The sequence below is a fragment of the Aptenodytes forsteri genome, unplaced genomic scaffold (assembly GCF_000699145.1).
Source record: "Aptenodytes forsteri isolate BGI_AS27 unplaced genomic scaffold, ASM69914v1 Scaffold252, whole genome shotgun sequence".
NCBI lineage: Eukaryota > Metazoa > Chordata > Aves > Sphenisciformes > Spheniscidae > Aptenodytes > Aptenodytes forsteri.
Window position 1 is genome coordinate 1,653,323 of NW_008794281.1, and position 19,854 is coordinate 1,673,176.

At 38.3% G+C, this 19,854-nt stretch overlaps 1 protein-coding gene across 1 annotated transcript in view; it reads right to left on the reverse strand.

Annotated features, from left to right (window-relative positions):
- SHANK2 (SH3 and multiple ankyrin repeat domains 2) overlaps positions 1-19,854 on the reverse strand; it is a 325,234-nt gene that overhangs the window by 157,820 nt on the left and 147,560 nt on the right. Inside the window, exon 13 of the mRNA XM_009286552.1 lies at positions 7,146-7,221. Within this exon, the coding sequence (XP_009284827.1) occupies positions 7,146-7,221 (76 nt within the window). The remainder of the gene's footprint in view (positions 1-7,145; positions 7,222-19,854) is intronic.

Sequence of the window (19,854 nt, forward strand, 5' to 3'; positions counted from 1 at the left end):
GTCTTCCTGCCTCACACATTAAGAGCAGTTCAGCGCTATCAGACTATTATATTCACAGAAAATGAATTAATTCAGAACTGGCATCAGGCAAGCCCAACAAAATATCTTTAGAAATAAAATCACAATACACGCACACAAAATATTGTACGTACTTTGTTTTCCATAACTTGGTTGGTGCTGATTGTTCTCTATGCCTAAAAGAACCAGGAGTATCACATATACAGAGCTCTTAAATCATTAAATTTGGAACAAGCATTCAGATGTAACCACATCACTATATCATGTGGTTATATCTATGTATCTATTTTGTATACATTACATTATATATACATTACAACTATGAGCATACTCAGATATTTTTGCTACTATCTCCCAGACAAAAATTGAGCTACGTATGTAGTAGTAGTTAAACTACTGTTTTTACTTCTTTCCACCAGAGAAAAGGAAACCAAGAATTATGTTTAAAACCTATGCCTGCAGCTAAGAAGAACTGTAAAATCACTTTCAACTTATTACCAATGTATCAATCCCAGAATAAAGTAACAGAAAGCATTAATTTATTTTTAAGAATGAACAGTATCCATTTTAATATCCTTACTCCAGTTCCTGCGAGAGATCGACTGAACAGTACAAACTTCACAGAAAACATTAGTACAGTGGAACTGGGGCCATCCAACAGAAAACCAAAAAAGTCAGTTATGTCAATGCAGAAAGACCTATTCTCTACGTAACGATACCCCTCTCAGTCCCTCGCTGTTCTGCAGGCCTAGGGAGAACCAACATGACAATGTGGCAAGCAGGATATAAAAAATAACAAGGGCTCCTATACATTCCTTCAATTTTTGTAAAGAACCATTTGCCAGGATTTAACAGATTGCTGCTGATGGCTGCACAGAAGCAAGCAGCACTCAGCAAGTACGTACGCTGGATCCACCGCAAGACGGAAGCGGGACCACTGCTAAGCCATAACCAGGAAAAGGTCCCTTAGCTCCCTGTTACATACCTCATGACTTGCAAGGACCAGAATTCTTCAAAAGGTTTCCATCCATTTTAAATATATATTTAAAGTGATGAATAATTGCATTTTTCCAGAAGGAAGATGATGTATTTATGTAAAATATCCACATGAAACCAGATACCAAACGAGATGGAAGTATCTCTGCGTCAAATTGAGAGCTTCCACTAAAAAAAAGTGTAATTACTGTGTAACACACCTAATGCTTAAACTATTAAGACAGCACCATTTACATCACAACTTTGGGAGAAAGACTGAGGTATTCAACAGGTAGGTTTTGCGGGTTAAAAAATAAATAAATAAAAAGCACTGCACAGTATGCTGAATTACAGGGGTAGACACCTTCAGCTGTGCCAAAGAGTCTCTCTGAGCTGTCTAGGATTAAAGCTTATGCTGCTCTATCCAACAGTGCAGATGACAACATCAACAGAGAATTGCTGGGATGTACAGCCAAGAAGAATCTCTCATTTTTGTTACATGTTTGTATGTAAATTGGCTTTTGAGGAGCTGCTTCTGTCAGCTCCTATGCTCAGGAGACATGGATGCTGCCACCTGACTCCAAGTAGGGGCATTAGGGTTAACGAATTAAGCTTTTAATTAAGCTTTCTTACACATACCTCCCAGACTACACAATCCAATTTTCCTCTTTTTCGTCATCCAGAAAAATAGTACTAAAACCAGAAGGCAAATAATTTGGTCCCGTTATTAACTTTGTAGCAACAAGCCTTTGAAAAAGCTTATTTATTATTACTTCCTCTCCTGTGAGCTTCTTAATACTGCTGTAGCCATAGGATGTCAAGAAAAGGCACCAAGAAAACTTCTCCCATGCAGTGATTAGTACCAGTTAAAGTGGTTAGGAAAAAAAAATAAGATGTGAAAGTCGATTGTACTGTGAGGAAAGGGAAGACACAGAAGAGGCAGGAAACCTTACAGTTCTATCGCATACTTCATAATTGCATTGAAGTTGGCATTCAGTTATGCTATTGACTTCTGCTATTTCACTGTTCTGTTGGGGGTGGGAGGGAGATGATGCAATTAATGCAGTAGTAAAAGTTTCCACTGTTGTGTACTAAAGCTTCCGAATCCGTGAAGGCAACTGGATTATGTTTTCCACCAAATCAAGTTTATAATCTTTGCATAGTACCCAAATTGCTCATATTATTTATGTCTCTGGAGTATGAAAACTAAGTTACCACTTTATCACCAGTCACATCACATTTAAAAAGGTGCTAACATTTTACATTTGAAATTAAGCAATAAATAAATTTCACATATTTTAATTTTGTAACTTAATTTTGTCTTCTCTCTGACTTTCCTGACTGAACAATTCACTGTCCTATCTTGAGAGAATTAATTCATTCCCTCACTTCAGTTAAAAAGCAGATAAAAATTTCTAAAGGTTTACCTTATTTTTAATTTTTAAAAAAATAAAGAATTTTTTTTTAATTCCAACATCCATTCTATGCCTTAGCAATAATTTCTGTTATTAAACTGGAATTCGACCTTGATGAAAGAGGGCTCCATGAAATAACTGATTTAAGACCTACAAATAATTTTGTTTGAATTAAAGGTAGTCCTGAACTTTAACTAGACTTCTAAAGAACATTTCTAATACTTTGGAAGCTTTTGCTTTGCTGATCACAATATTGCCCATCCAGCCTAGACGAGACAGACCGAAACAAACATTTTTCCTAACAAACTCAATGGGATCCACTCCAGCTCTCAAAACCAACGTCCCATGGTTGCCTTGACCACTGCTGCCCACAGATACAGGGCAGACACAAAACTCCAGAGACACGTCAAAGCAGTCTTACATTACCTCCTCGCAACTTCGTTGGTGTATCTGCTCTTTAGGTCATGGGTTAATGGTTTTAAACTAAAAGAAGGTATATGCAGACTAGATCTAAGGAAGAAATGTTTTACGCTGAGGGTGGTGAAACACTGGCCCAGGTTGCCCCGAGAGGTGGTGGATGCCCCATCCCTGGAAACATTCAAGGTCAGGCTGGACGGGGCTCTGAGCAACCTGATCTGGTTGAAGATGTCCCTGCCCACGGCAGGGGGGTTGGACTAGATGACCTTTAGAGGTCCCTTCCAACCCAAACTATTCTATGATTCTATGATTTTTCCATGCCTGCTTTCTGCTCCTCTCTGTGGCTATAAGTCAAGCAAGTACAGCCTCAGGCCATGGCGTTTCCTGGGATCTGACACCATTTGTGCTGCCTGCTTGCTCCATCTGGGGAGGCAGAAGGAAACTTTGCCCGTCCCACTTGCCACCTCAGCCTCCAGAGCTGCAGCCCGAGACAAATGTATTTACATGTATTTACTCCTGTATGTTCAATAAGAGCTCCTGCTAGCGTAAGAAACTTTACCCACTCTCACATGTATGCCATTGCAACAAAGCCTATTCCCTTCAACATTTGTCCATCTGCATCAGATTAAAGGAAAACAACTGAAAGTAATTAGTTCTTAAAAGGTTTTAATAAAATAGTAAAGGAATCCGTGTAAAGGGACGTCAGCAGTAGCAGCGCATGACAGCTGCAAGAGACAACATTATTTTTGCATAACAGAATTAATGTGTCCCGTCAGCATTTAAAGCAGATAATACATTAGATCTGGTAGTTTCAAATATTATATTTGTATGATATTTAATGACTATTTGTACTGGCAAGCAAATCCCACTCCCTTTCTACGTATTAGTAAGCACACTACCCATTTTCCTGAAGTATTAATGCCTGGTTAACTGATCTCTTATGCAAAGCTGAAATAGGATTTAATGAACCTCCATTACTCAAGCAGCAGATTCTCCTAAAGATGAAAAATGCCATGTACAATGTATTTTCCTGCATGTGAATAAGGCCATTAATATACATTTCTGAACAGAGTGTTTCTACTCAGCAGTTTTTACCCTTTGGGAGAGGGAAGGAAAAAGAGAAGGGAGCAGACACTTCCCCTCACTCCCCCACATCATCTCCATAAACGAACTGGATCGGTTTTGTTAATACTTTGGTTTCAAAGCTCTTCTTAGAACATAGGCACAATTGCCTTCTGACAAATGTTTATTAAAACTTAGCTGCAAGCAGTTAAATCTATTTCACTATATTCCTGCCTTACTCTGATAGGAAGTGATAACAGAAAGCAAAGCAGTACAAATTTGGAAATATCGAGAACCGCTGTTAGTTTGACATCTTGTTTGCCTCTTTTAACAATTCCCCTCCCTGAAAAAGCCCATGCTAGGAGTTAAATCTGTACGTACTAACAAGACATAGTAATCTCCAGCCAGACTCTTAAATGCAAATTCTTTTTCTTTACCAGCAATACGTAAGCACCAGTAAAATTACCATTTAGATGTACAAAAAGCTGATTTGCAGCCTCAGTCAAGTATCTGAAATGCAACTTTGTGTGCTAATGCAGTTTTAGGACAGCAAAACTCTGTTTTGTGTATCAGAACAGCGTTTTGCTGTATGTCATGTTTGTAAAGCATGAAAAGGGAAGTTTACCTTTCATCATGGTATATGTTTTCTGTAAATATATCACTACAGTAAGTTATTATATGCACCTCAGAGAAACAAGTTTTTTTCTTTTCCAGCAACCAACTAGATTTGGAAACTTGGACACCAAAACCATTTTTTAAGTTTTCCTGGTAGTATTTTATAAAAAGTACAAAATTACCGTACTTTTCTCTACTTAAAAGTGTGTTAAGCAAGTCTATCTTTGCACTGTATTTCTTGGAATTTCCCATTAATTCTACCCTCTCCTACCTTCCCTCAATTTCCACTTGTACTCCTGGACTGCCATTATTACTCTTCAAAATGGGTCCGCTGGGTTTCAGGTTCTCTGTGGAAATTATCCTTGAGTTTTCTTCAAAACTTTGGTTTACTCAGAAGCCGCCAGGAGAACTCTGTTGCTTTCCCTCTTACTGCTCAGACAATTAACAGGTATCGATGCCAGAATCAGGAGCAATTGCAGACATACTTCATACCTAATTTCTCAATAATAAGGCTGTACAAAACCTATCATTTCATCTGATAAACTCTCCTGCTTAGCTGTAGTCCTGAATCAGGTAATGTTAATTTTTTGAGAGCTTTGCTGTTGCACTGCACAAGCCCAATACCTTAAGAGGAAAAAAACCCAAAACAATCCAAAAATAAACCAACAACCTCCCTCCCTTCCCCCCCAAACATCTCACGCACTTTCCGTGACTTCCCAAAAGCAGAGAGTATAATCCATTCGTCCCCAACAGCTCACTGGTTGAAAGACATACTTGAACACCACTGAGATGAGGTTCAAGCCCTTGGTCTGAACATGGCTTTTGGCCTCCTGCTTTCAAAATAACCTCTCTAAACAATAGAGTACTGCCTATTTTAGAAAGGCAGGCGGCATTGTTCTCTCCCAAGAATGGATCTGAATTTTCTTGGGAAAAGGAAAACAAAAAATCCAAATGCTTTAGAATCAATAGCTCCCCCACCTCCCCACCCCCCCAAAAAAAAAGTTTTTGATAGAAGTGACATTTTCAAATGAAACAATCTTTTGTTAGAAAGTAGGAGTAGGTTTCCAAGTGGGACTAATTGGTATCTCTGAGGCAACATGCTGTGGCCACAGCTTCTAGTTTTACAGAAACAACCTTATCCATTAACATTGAAATACAGAGACAAGGCTATGAATTTTATAGAATAATAATCACTCAAAGAATGTTGCAAAAAGCCGACTCTGCTCACTGAAAATGTAACCAGTAACCAGTGAGCTTGCTCTGCAGAACAGTTACGTGTTTCATAGTACAGGCTAACAGCGTCTCTTGACAACTTTATCATTATTAGACTTCCCAGTCAATCACATCGTTGTCCAACAGTGCAAAACTCTGGTAACTTGGCTGATCATGGCAGGGGAAAATGCAAGATGTTGAAATGGGGTTTCTCTATTCCTAAGTCACAGCAGCAAGAGTTGATGCCCTACAGCACACCGTATACAGCAACAGGAAGATCAGAGCCTCCAAGACAGGATGATCGTAGCCAACCCACAAGCCTGTGCTTCCTCCCACTGTGTCACCAAACCTTCCCTCTTCATCCAACATTGCAACACTCTTTCAAATCACAACTCAAGGGACTGCAGATTTACCTATTTTTCAAATATTTACAGGCTGTATGCAGTAGGCAACCAGCAGGCCCCCCGCCTTTCAGAGAACACAGGAACATGGAAGGACATCTTGGGTATCCAAACTGCTTCAGCTGACTTGAACTCCATCCTCCCTCCCCAAATTGTTTAACTGACATCGAAACTATGCATGACCCTCAGAACAAGGATTGAGATCACATAATAAAACCAACAGTTACCACATTTTCTGTCTTTTTTTTTTTAAATAGTGTGCTACATGAAACTCTGCCATCATTGCTCTACACATTTCAGAACTCTTCTCCTACAAAAAAGGTGTTTTTCTTGAAAACAAAAAAAAAACCCCAAGCTGTAATTAGACAGTTAGGAGAAAAGCGTAATGATTCCAGTATGCCACCACAATTTTATCAAGAAGACACCAACAGCTAACCGAGTTTCTGTGCTTCAAAAATCATCCTTTCTACCAGAAGTTGGCTGTATGTCCAATGTATATGCATGTGGGAAAAGAACCTGCTTAAAAATCATGAATACTCAGCAGAAACTGCAAATAAATAATCTAATTTCTAAATTCCTCATTTCTAACAGCCTAATTTCTACTTAGGATCTAAGATACCGTTCAGAACAACATATCACAAAATTTTATTTTGGCTTTCTTGTCAGCAAGTATGATTCTGTGAACAGATATAGAAGGCCTGATCTTGTGACGTGTCCAACAACTTAAGTGGTCCTTGACTGTAGAAGCAGCTGGAACATACTGCTTCCGTGAAATACTGATCTCTTTCACCACTTATGAAAACAAAATAGCGATACTCATTACTTCATTACTCACTATTTTTGTAGACCCATCCCATATGAAAAAGTAAGCTGCGATAAAAACCAATTTAGATGTAGAATGATATCTCAAGAAGCTCTGTTTAGTAATCTGCTTTCCTCTTCCCCTCAAAAGTCTAAACCAAAAGTAGCAATTAAATAAAACCCAGAAAGGTTTTGTAAACAGACTGCGACCAAAAAAAAAAATTCTTACCTTGAAGCATCAAAGCTGTCATAGGATCCAACTGTGTAGTGTCTAAACAGTTTCTTTGTTCTATCTGTTCGTGTTTCTGCACAAAGAAAAGAGAACTTTTAATAATACTCCTGTATTTCTTAATCAAGTGCTGTGTTAATTTGCAATTTCAAAGCGGATTTTCTGCTATACATCAATAAAAGAAAACTTGCAGTACTTCAGGGAATCACAGTACTTCAGGGAATCACAGAATGGTTGAGGCTGGAAGGGACCTCTGGAGGCCATCTTGTCCAACCCCCCTGTTTAAGCAGGGCCACCTACAGCCATTTGCCCAGGACCGTGTCCAGACAGCTTTTAAATATCCCTAAGGAGAAAGACTCCACAACCTCTCTGGGCAACCCATTCCAGTGCTCAGTCACCCTCACAGTAAAAAAGTATTTCCTTATGTTCCCTTACAGTGAATTAACATGGTTTCAAGGCATTTTGAAAAAAATTTTGACTTTGGAGTTGAGACATTCTTTTATCATATCATGCACATCAAGTGAATAAGGAGAACTTCTTGTAGACCATGTATCGTATCATTCACAAGTTTTAAAGTTCCACCTACGTTCTCAGTGGCAAAACCTTTCAAGTCCAATCTTTGGTTCTTTCATAGCTTGGACTAAGAGGCAAAATACAAGAAGAAAGAAAGAAGAAAAACCAGCAACACGTTTCAGAAAGGCTGGAAAAATAGCCAAAAGAATGCAAAACAGTGCTTTTTGTTTAAACACACGCACACAAAGCTAGAGCTATTTCTACAATTTTATTAGGCATATGGAGAATGCGGTAGGGGGAAAAGTAGCTGCCCACATTCATTGCCATCAATCAAATCTCACAGGAAATACTGCTATGGAACTTGTACTACCATTATGTAGCAAAAGCAAACAATCCAAACAACTGAGGGATACGGGGTGATGCAAAAAACAAAGAAACCCCATATTTGGGAAACATGAAGAACAATGGAATAAGATACAACAATGTATCTACTAAAAAAGGCATTTAAAACCTCAAATAGATTAAAATTTTTTATTTATGCCTTTTCTTAAGAAAAAACCATCCATCCCACTGAAGCAGTTCCCACAGGTAGTGGTTGCAGCATTAAATCAACCTCTAGGGCTATGAACGTTATGTTCACAAGTATTTCTACAATTCACCAACATTAACACTGGTTTCGTAGGGGTATAACAGTTACAGTGCTTAGTTTAGAACCGTACCTATAGAACAACAGACAACAGAGTTAAACACCTCTCTTCCTCTAGGATTGGAAAGATGCTCTCTCATTTATTGCTTTCAGTGGGTACCTATAGGAGCACCAATAAATCAAGCATGTGGGAAAGATGCAGAAGCTACGCCAGTATTTGGTCGCTTCCGTTTTCAAAGAGCATAATCTAAAAGGCTTTCACTGAAAGGCTATCGCTATATGTGTGTATGTATGTGTCTATATATATTAAAAAAATTACACTTCTAGGGAAGGACAAAAGGATCGTAGAGGAGGTAGGTAATTCATTGGCACATTCATCTTCAGAATGACAGGAAAACACACAGCAGCTCACTTCCAAAGAGGCATTCAAATAAAGTAAAACTTTAACAAAAAAGAGAGTAAGAAACCTTCTTTGGTAGCTTTATGTGTTACAATAATTGTTGTTCAAATGTATCAATTTTCTGAGTCTTACTCAGCCTTTACCATGATAATATTTTAGTGTATTCATTTTTTCCTCAGATGAGAATCTTTAGTGCATCCCCTTTTTACATGGCTTCTTCGTTCAAGAGAAGATACTTATGCAGAAACAGTAGGTTTTGAGACAGGAAAAAGTCTTGCCTAAATACAGCTTGGTCCTCAAATGCAATCGCATTAAGTTAGGCTAACAGACATTAAAAATCAAATTGAAAAGTTTCTGATTTAGCTTGTGACCATGACATTCTCATCTGCATGGCTGAGGAATTTTTCATTGAAGGACAGCCTGACTCCATCCAAACAGATTTTATTAGTTCTCCAAGCTAGACATAGCCCTCAAGGTACACCGTCTCTGTGTCACAACTTTTAAGGATGTTAAAAATGACTGTGAGAGGTAGTGCTGTCAGATGACCAAGTGCTAGTCTGCAGAGAGAAAAAATACATCAGTGCAGGATGACAGGCTTTAAACATGGCCAAGGAGCACGTTGCAGAAGAAAGCACTGGGAGGCAGACTTTGGGAAGAAGGGTTGACAAAATGCATCTTTCCTTGCTTTAACCAGTACACCTGACACGTAACTGGATCGTGCCCCCAGTTGGAGACATAAATACAAATACATACACAGCACAGAGGAATTACAGCTGAAAATCTACGTGCAGGTTGCAGCTGGCTGAAAGAGTAAGCAAGTTATTGGTGCACCAATTTGCAAGATACAAGAAAAGCAGTACTAAGAAAAAACAAAAATATATACATTTATATGAATTTTTGTGGAGACTAGCCAGCCTCCTTCCTACAGGATGGCCAAAGAGGGAGAAAATCCCTATTATCATATGAACCCTACCTGATAGTTTTGTATAGGCTCATTTTGTCCCTTTGTCATTCACCTACAACCTAGAGTTTCTGCCGAAGAGGCCTTACCTTTACCCCAGGTTCCAGCTCCTACTGCCCTTACCCCCCTGCCTTTCTGGAACAGCCAAAAAGGACACGACTTGCTGCAGGAATCACCTAGCACCTACCTAGACGCAACCAAAGCTCAGCCAGCCAGCACATTAGCTGCAGGGCTGGAGGACAACACGCTGCATTTCACAGAATAAGAGCTGTAAGTGTGGAGAACGGCAATGGTACCCAAGGCTACATGACAGCTGCTCAAAGAGATTTGGCTTTGAAGTAGCTCATTGTATGACTGTACCTCTTAATGTGCTGTAAGGGGTTCAGTGACTTTTATGGGTCATGCCTTTGTTGCTAAGTTTACAAGTTTAGCTTCAAAATCCAATGCCCTGCTGTGATGTGGAATAAAGCGACCTGCCTGAATTGCAGTCTGTCCCCCATCGAGCAACATTCTTTTTCACACTATCCTAAAAATCAGATTAATAAAGAGACATAATCAGAAGAAACACATAAAAACATAAACCTGGATTCCACTTAGGAGTTTACCACTGGCCTGTTTTCAGAAGTCACTCATAAATAACTAAAAGAACAAAGTATGATGAAGAATATTTTGGAAATCTTAAAGCCACTGCTTGAGCCTTAAGGAGCCAGATGTTTCTTCTGCAGAAACTGTTTTCTATAGCATGATATTTCAGTGCTATTAACGAATACAAAGTGGGTGGGAGGAACGGAAAGGCGCAGTAAGACAGATAGCTTTGTTCAGCTACTTAGTATTGCAAAGCCAGCATTCTTCAGCTGCAGCTTGTATCTGCTCCCTGTCTCTCCCACCCCTCTACTTTCCCCCACTTCTTTGTGTGCAATCGTATTCACAGGGATTATTTGGGAAACCATTAGCCTTACAAATCCCTGAGCTCAAGGCTAAGTGGTATGTTTCCCAGGTTGCTGTGTAAGTTCTTTAATTACCCTCTTTCCCTAACCTCTGACTCAGATTCCAGTCTGTCCTATTATGCAGCACAAGTACAGACATCCAGAAGGGGGAAGGAAGGATCAGGAATCTGCCATCATAATGAACGGGATACTGAAAAAAAAAGGGAAGGAAAAAAAAAAAGGTTCCATTCTCTAATTTGACTAAAGAATACAAAGAACCTGTAGGCAATTGTTTAACAAATGCTTTTCTGAATTGAAGACATATATAGCGTAATTGCACTGTTATAGGTATAATAGCACCAAGGGGTTAGTTCCAGGTCTCACTGGATTTTTATGGCCCCGGGTTTCTGAAGACCAGCACTTCTAATCAGAGTGCATTGGAGCAAGTTAGGACCGCCAAAGACTAATAATCCTATCATCATTTATGGAGTCTTTACCTGCGGAATCCTTTGAGGATTTCTTTTTAAACTTGGTTGCAGATAGATTAGAAAGACTAGCGAGAAGATACAGACAAGAAGGTCTAGAAAAACATTATGTACATATTACTGCATTATTACTGAGAAGAACATCCGTCACCACAGATGAAAAGTCATTGCATCAAATTGGATCAGTTCAAAAATTATTCTAGGAGGTAGAACAAAACACCAGTGTTTGCAAAAATGGTATAGTTTCCTTTACATTGACAGAAAAAAGGAACGTTGGTATATCATTTGAAATGTCTAGATTTCTTGAGAAGCCCATATTTTACTAGAGTTATTCCGTTGTATTTTTTCCTAATATCTATAGTTGGTTAGAAGACTTTCTCTCTACAGGCCTTCGTCCATCTCTAGGTTACAGCAATAGGACATACCTGGGCATGAAGCATCAGGACAAAGGTCATAGCTAACAACTCAGTTCTCACAGTACCGCGCTGCTGTTCACAGAGTAAAAACCATTCACGTGAAAAGGAAGGCTCCCTCTACAGCTACTGAAACTGTTTTCCATAAGAACACAACATCACCATAAAGCTCCCTAACTTTCTGCTAGAAAAGAAAACAGCAAAAAAACTCACCCCAAAACCACCTAAGAGGTTTTATTCACATCAATTAATATGCCGTCTAGCAGCAACGTGAGTCCTAGTATGATGAGGGCCATAGAAGAGTCTGCAAGGAACAAAACAATGTGGCAAGTTTTTTCCTGGTCCGTTCTCCACTGAAGCCAGTGGAGTTGCAGTAGAAATAAGCTATTTGCACTCTGCAATAGTGGCAATACAAATAATAAAGCCCTAGCTGTTTCATTAGAATCGTTTATTGTTGCCGACATTTCAGTAAGCAACAGACTCAAACCCTGCCGTTCCAGAATGTAATTTACAGGGTTTGAAGAAAGGTGAGCATTGAGAAGGTGCAGGTGAAACACATTTTCTCCTTTTCTTCTTCCACCTTAGGAGGAGTGATGGCTTTCCTCAACTGACAAATATGTATATGACTTCCCTGTAGCTTCGCTGTGTTAGTCTCATACCTGACCACAGGACTCCAACAGCACCTGCAGACATTATCAAAAGCTGAAAAATCACTGACGTGAAAAGCAAGAAATAAAATTTGGACTCTAATCCACAAAGACAGATAACGCCATTCTTGCTCTGTTTCTTCAGTGATTAGCACATAACTATCGTAGGCATGTTAGAACAGACAACGCGATTACCACACTGACACTATTATTTGTAGTAGATTGCTTACATATTTGATATTGTTCGGAAGAGTAAAGAACTAGGGGGAAAAAAAATCCCAAAGCAACTGTCTTCGTTCCTTTTATTCTTCCTCCTGCTCTTCGCAGGGTATTTCGGCAGCCGTGTTTCCTAGGAAACTGTGAGGGGTTGCTCTGCCAGTGGGTATGTTGTCAGATTGCTTGCCAGCACTCTGGGAAGGGTTTGGAGTGATCGACAGGTCCATAGGATGAACAAAGGAAATAAAAGTGTAACAGCCTAATTTATGTGTGATATTGGAGAGACGACAACACAGAGCAGCAGATACCCTCCATGTATCACTGACTGTTAAAAGTAAAGTCAGGTTATACTGCTACTCCAACCTAGTTATTGCACTTGTTATGCTAGCAGAATTTAAGAAATGGTTTCAGTCTGTTCTAAGCCAATTTCCAGCACGAAGAAATAAGCCTGCACGCTAGGAAATGCTTTTTCAACCCAAACATAAAAATAAAAAATAAAAAATAAAAAATAAAAAATAAAAAATAAAAAATAAAAAATAAAAAATAAAAAATAAAAAATAAAAAATAAAAAATAAAAAATAAAAAATAAAAAATAAAAAATAAAAAATAAAAAATAAAAAATAAAAAATAAAAAATAAAAAATAAAAAATAAAAAATAAAAAATAAAAAATAAAAAATAAAAAATAAAAAATAAAAAATAAAAAATAAAAAATAAAAAATAAAAAATAAAAAATAAAAAATAAAAAATAAAAAATAAAAAATAAAAAATAAAAAATAAAAAATAAAAAATAAAAAATAAAAAATAAAAAATAAAAAATAAAAAATAAAAAATAAAAAATAAAAAATAAAAAATAAAAAATAAAAAATAAAAAATAAAAAATAAAAAATAAAAAATAAAAAATAAAAAATATCCAAAAGTCTATCCAAAAGTCAGAGCTAGAGTCCTTCCCTTTGCTCTTCAGCTGGGCACAGTAAATTCAGCAATTTAGCACCATCCTAAAACATGAAGCTTTTCCTTCTTCCCTCTTCCCCACTGACATCTCCGAGAGATGTTTCACCAATGCAATAGCTAGTTACAGACATTCTTTGCTAAAAGAGGTTCAGGTACAGCACTCTGCGTGTGTCTGATGGAAAGCAATACCCGGCAGCTGTCGGCGGCTAAGGCTTTCACCGTGCACCTTCTCCGCCTTCTTGCGGAAAAAACGCTTTCACGACTACTTACGTTGAGGGTTAGACCAAAAAGTTACTCAAAGCTGAGGAAAGCAGTCTAAAATTCTTTGTTACTACCAGGTACACAGATAATACATAAAGTTAATAGAAGTTCACAATTCAAGTGCACTTGTGCTAGCCATTGGCTATATACTTATTTTGCAACGAGACAGTGCACCTATTTTATGAGCCTTTCTTAAAATTGATCCAATAGTATCACAAAACATTTTGACCCTATCAAAAAAAAAAAGTGGAGAAAAAGTATAGGGGGTTGAAAACATCACTAAGAAGAGCAGTTATTTTTCTATCCCAAGTACACGCGTATTCAAAATATTTGCCATACCTAATGATGCCAAATTATCTCTATTGTAGAGGAAGCAACAAGCAAAAAGAGGTAGCAGTCTGTTAGCAAAACCATGCCTCGAAAGAACTAACTTAAAGTGGATGTTCTTATCCTAAAACTTGTTTAGCACCTGTTTTTCCCATTTATGAAATGAACTAAGCACATCGTTGCATCACAGGTCCGTGCTGCTGTGGGATAACCAATACTAAATAATGTGCTTGTCAAAAAAGTGCTATTTTACGTGACCAGATTAATGAAAGACAGACATAACTTAAGTACCCGCTTGCTTCACAGAAAGGCCATAGACTACAAATTGCACCCACAGTGTTACTCTCAAATCACAGCGTAACTAAAGCTTTGGAAACCTTTGATTTAGATGCTAATGTAGTATACACTATAGGTGAAACAATGAATTAAGGAAAAAAAAGTCACATTTACCAAGCCAGAAGCACTTTGTCACTGAAGAGTCAGCCTATTCCTTCCTTTCTGTGTGATGTAAGCATAACCGTCATATTTTTACTGATTTAACTCAGTACTAGTTCAGTACGCATTTTTGCTTTCGAGTAACAAGTGATTTGCTTGATAACAGACACACTATGAACTTTGCTCCAGAAAATAATCAAGTTAAAAGAAAAAAAGAAAAAAAATCTTCTTCATACCACATACTGTGAAGTCTCAATAAGCTTTTCAGTAAAACCTCTCTTTTCCTTACTCCCTTTCCTCCTTAGAAAATGGAGATTCATCAAAACCAGGATTTTCCATGAAATATGGTACATTAAAATTTTGGTAAGTGAGAAGGTTTTTCAGGCCTATGATACAATTGTTTAACCTAATATTTCGTATTTCTTTCTTTGAGCGGTCATGTGAGCCATAGAAAAGATTAAGTTCAGGGATCCTCCTCCAAATCAAACAGAGTAGGATCTTGAATTCTAAACATCTGTACAAGATATGTAAAAATGCCATCAAGAAATATAAACTGAATTTGTCTCTAACTATTTGATCACAGGGTCTTTCCTTTTTAAGAACAGAAGTTGTTCCATTGAAGGGACCAGAACATTAGTCCCTCCTATGTGCCGGCTTTAAAATCTGGACCAGGATTTCCTTCCCTCCCTCCTGAACATTAGTATGTATAATTTTGAAGCTGGAATGAATAAGGAATTCATAAGATTTGTAGGCAATACATGCAAGTACAGCCTGCTTCTGTTAAAGGGGTATTAAAACTCACAAAACTGAAATCTGCAGGTATGTACCACCCAAGAATTCAGAAGAAACTACAATTATCTTTGCAAATCTGAAGTAATAACAGTGTCGCTTCATCAGAAGGGATAAACTATGAGGATCAAGAAAAAAGAAATATATGATGAAGGCATTATAAATTGTAAACTAATGAAAAGCTTTAATTCATAATTCACTTTCATTTAATTCATAATTCAATTTTCTTCTTTTTAAGCTTGTAGAAGATTTTTTAAAATCCCAGTGTTTGGTTGATGTGGTGCTCTCAGCCAATTTTTCTTTCATTTGAAGCCGTGAAATAGCAAATCTTATGTGTTTTTTGAAGTTTTTCAGATTTGAGAATAGGCATAAAAATGTCTAAAGGAGGACTCCTTGACTGGAATAGCAAATCCTTGGATGTCCCCCTGCCTTTCTTTTTTTTTCCTTGCTAACTCCTATTTTTAAAAAAAGAAAGGAAGACTGATGTTGATTCCCTCCTGCATCCTTAGAGAGAGATTAGCTGGAATATAGTGAATTAGCTTACTCACAAAGGATGCTGAAATGGCTGATCAATGTAGCGAATCAGCAAGTTTGTTTGCAAGAGAAACCTTAATAACTGAAATATGCAAGTTAGATCTACTGGAGAGGGGGTTATGGAAGAACATTGGTTTCCCATGAGATTAGTTTTCCCTTTAATTTACCAAAAAGCTCACTTATACCTGACAAAAACCGCGAGCAGTTGTCGAAACATTTGCTTCTTATTCTCTAACGCTGAATAAGGCTTACAGAGCTGAATAGGGGGAAATCAGTGTTCTTTCAACAGTTTCACCAGCTATGTATACAATTCTGTTGCTAAAGTTTAAATCTGACTGGAAACATAACTTCGTCTGCTTGTATTTGCGTCTTATGAAGAAGCAAAGTTCTATGTGCACTAAAATCAAGGCAAATCTCTGAGGTAGATTTTATTTCAGAACTCGGTCTTCCCTGTGTTAGGCAAACTCTTGCTAATCTGTTTGCAGAGCAGGCACAGCAGACAGAGTTTATTCTTGCACAGCTCTTCCCTCGTTTGCAGAAGAGTTCCAAAACACGGCAGCGATCGCTCGATCTTTCCCCAAGAAGCTCTCCCGTTGGGCTTCTGCAGGCCTTCATTCCCTCTGCCCCTCATTTACGACCCATCTGCAGCAGAACGGTTAATCAGCCGACTGCAGATGCTGCAAGGCAGCTTTGTGTCCATGGTCTCAGTTGAAACGGAGGATTAAATTACTCGCTTAGTGTCTGGAACAGACACAGACATAGGTCTGGGTGATGTCATCAAAGGAAACCGGTTGGGAGAGGAAGTATTTTTTGACTCCCTCTGCCCCTCATTTACGACCCATCTGCAGCAGAACGGTTAATCAGCCGACTGCAGATGCTGCAAGGCAGCTTTGTGTCCATGGTCTCAGTTGAAACGGAGGATTAAATTACTCGCTTAGTGTCTGGAACAGACACAGACATAGGTCTGGGTGATGTCATCAAAGGAAACCGGTTGGGAGAGGAAGTATTTTTTTTCCCCTCTTTGCCCCAAGATTTATTAGGTTTTATAGACTTCGTTGCTTGTAAAGCGATGGATGTTGACCTGGGCTGGTAACAGACCTCAGAGATTCCAGCAACCAAGCATGGAGTCGGTCCATTTGCACGTGTTTCGATCATTGCTGAAACATGCCATTTTTACAAAACCAGGTCCAAAATAAAGCAACTTCAATGCATTTTGCTTAACCCTTTCTTGCGGACTGGCAATATGTACTGTATACTTTACAAAAAACTGTTCTCATTGTCGATTCCAAATTGCTCCTGAACACGTGAATAAAGGCATCTTGTTTTTCCAATTTAGGCAGAACAAAGAAATCTTGATTTGTTGCCTGCTGGCAATATCATCTGTTGCAAAGATTATTTATCCTGAAGGTCAGGATGGTTTGTTCAACTACAAAGCTCAGGTGGTGTGATGTTCCAAGTCTTTGGAACTGATTTGTGGTACAAATGTTTGTAATCGTAACACCTTTTTTCATATTTTCCTTCTTTCCTGCAAATATTCTAGTGAATGACTGCAGCATTCTCACTGATAACAGCAGCACAATCCAAAATGATGGCCTGTAACAAAGGGCAGGAGTCAGGTGAAACTTGGCTTAATAGCTTGCTTAATAGTGGGATTTTATTTTTCACACTCAGTAGACGCTAATTTTGCAGTCCCCAGCTTGCAATGCTTCTACACATGCTTAACTGTATGCAAACACTAACTTCCAGTATTTCAGTAGATGTCATTCATTTTAAGTCAAGAATACACGTCTGTGAGCAGCAAGGGTCATGTGAAGTCCCAAACCACTACACTGCAAACAGAGACAACATGACAACATGCTTACAGGTGGGAGCAAAGTTGAGACTTTGCAGGATTCATTGTTGGTATGCTAACACAATGTTCAGTCTATCTATAGTTCTACTTATGGCCCTAAAAAAAAAAAAGGGCAAACAAAAATCAATGCCCCACCACCCACAAAGAAGCAGCCTGCTTTAGCTCCACACCCAACCTAAAAACCCAAAGAAAAAAATACTTAAAAAGAAAAAACTGAAAAAAAAACCCCCACGGAAATCCAAGTAATGTTTTAAAACTTGACCTCTATCTCATTCATTAATTAAATACTATTTTTCTTATAGCTACCACTACTCTTTAAACTGTTAGCAGAATTTGTTTACTTCTGCTACAGAGATGAAGTTCTGCAGCTGTAAGCCAACACAAAGCCTCATGAAAGTGGATCAGTACAGTCAAGCACTGGGAAGGTGCCAGATGCATCTCCACGGCAAGTTCCCTGCAAACATTCAAGAAGTGAAAGTAAGCGCCACTCTCCCTATTGCAGGTATCCTCAGATGTCACAGAACAACAAGAACAACGACAAAACATCAGAATAGCCTTCTAATTTTGGTCAGTTCTAGTTACTAGACTGCCAGTATTTATTTTCTGATGAGAAATGACACTACAGAAACCATTTTAATCAATCATTTTCACGTGGTTATAAATCTGCCACAAGAACCTGAATAGCAATCTAATAGAAGTATTTCACTGCAATATTATTACAGAGTAGCAGATAACAATTTTCAGTGACTGCCTTAAATTTAGGGAAACTCCATTAGAAGTTTGGGAAGGAACTCTGCGTTTGCTTGTGTGGCAGGAGCTGTGGTCTAGTCTGCGTAACACAGATTATTCCTACCTGAGACATCTTTACAATCACACAAAGAAAACCAACTGCTTTGAAGGAGGTCATTCTGCACCCTAAGGTGGAAAGAACAGATGAAGAACTATTTTGGGCTGGGTTAGGAAAAACAGGCCCTGAAAAGCCATTCTTCTATTCAATTTCAAAAATCATTAATTTTCATGTACAGCAAGTTTCAACAAGAGTTATTATGGACTTTTATCATCAATGGTGATACAAATGTTTCCCCTCAGTTTCCTCCCTTATGGAAGCCTCTTTCAAGTCCAAATCTTTGCCAGCTATATTCAGGATCAATGATCTGTCAAATTCTCTCACTTCAATAATAGATACAATTTTGAATACATAAGAAGCCATCATCTGCTGTGCGCCAGAGATACACGAGAAGTTTGAGGAACCTCCCCATCTTTTTCACCGTAACGCTCCCTGACATGCACAGGGGTTTCAAACGTCTTTTTGCCAGGTTTGCAGCTAGCTATCAAATCAAACTTCATGTAGTTCTCCTCTTCCTGTCACCAGACAGGTCTCCGACTGCCCTGAGAGGCCAACGGGGATGTCGGGAGAGCATTTTTAATACTTTCTGGTAAATCAGCCATATGGAGAACTCATTTGTCCTGCGCAGAACATCCCGATTTCCCTTTCCTTTACCAAGGGGCACTGAAGTCAATAAGCTGGAGCACTCGGTTCTCTTGGAATATTTCAGATATTAGTAAAAATGTCTCAAAAAATAACTTTCTCACTCTACACTGCATATACAGATTGCACTTTTTCTTGACCCTCTTCCCAAATCTTGCCAAAGTTAGTCACCCTGACATCATGTAAGGATGACGTGACATTTAAAAGATTTTAAAATGAAGATTTCTAAGAACAAGACAACACTAAATACAAATCAAGCAAAACCCAAAAGTTTAAGTCTCCACTCAGTATCTTTTTTCTTCCTCTGCTTTAATTGTGCATATGAGCTGTACAGTCTGATTTTCACTGTGGGTAAAATATACCATTACCAAAACCCAACAGATATACGGAGGAATACTCTGCGACTTCTACTCCAAGGGCCTCAGAATAACTTATAATTTAATATTATTACCTCAGTCAGAGCGAACAGATAGCTCAGATTAGCAGAGCGGAATGTTGCTAAGCAATGTTGTACCGGAGTTTGCACAGGACTGGGGAGGAGAAATGGGTGGAACAAGGAGATGCAGATGTGTATGGTTCCCTGTTCGACAGGAAGAACTGCTTCCTTGCCACGCTACTGAGTGTGTCTAAAATACAAAGCTATCGCAACAGCAAAATTACTTAGGAACACCACATCACTTTTAAGGAAACTGGAGTACAGAACTTGATCGACTGAACTTGTGATGCTTTATCAGAATATATAGATACAGCTATATGTAGATATTATAATACAAATAATATAATATACAGTATATAAAATATAAAATATAAAAATAATACATAGATACGGTTAGAGATACTTCATCTTGACGGCTGGTTAGTAA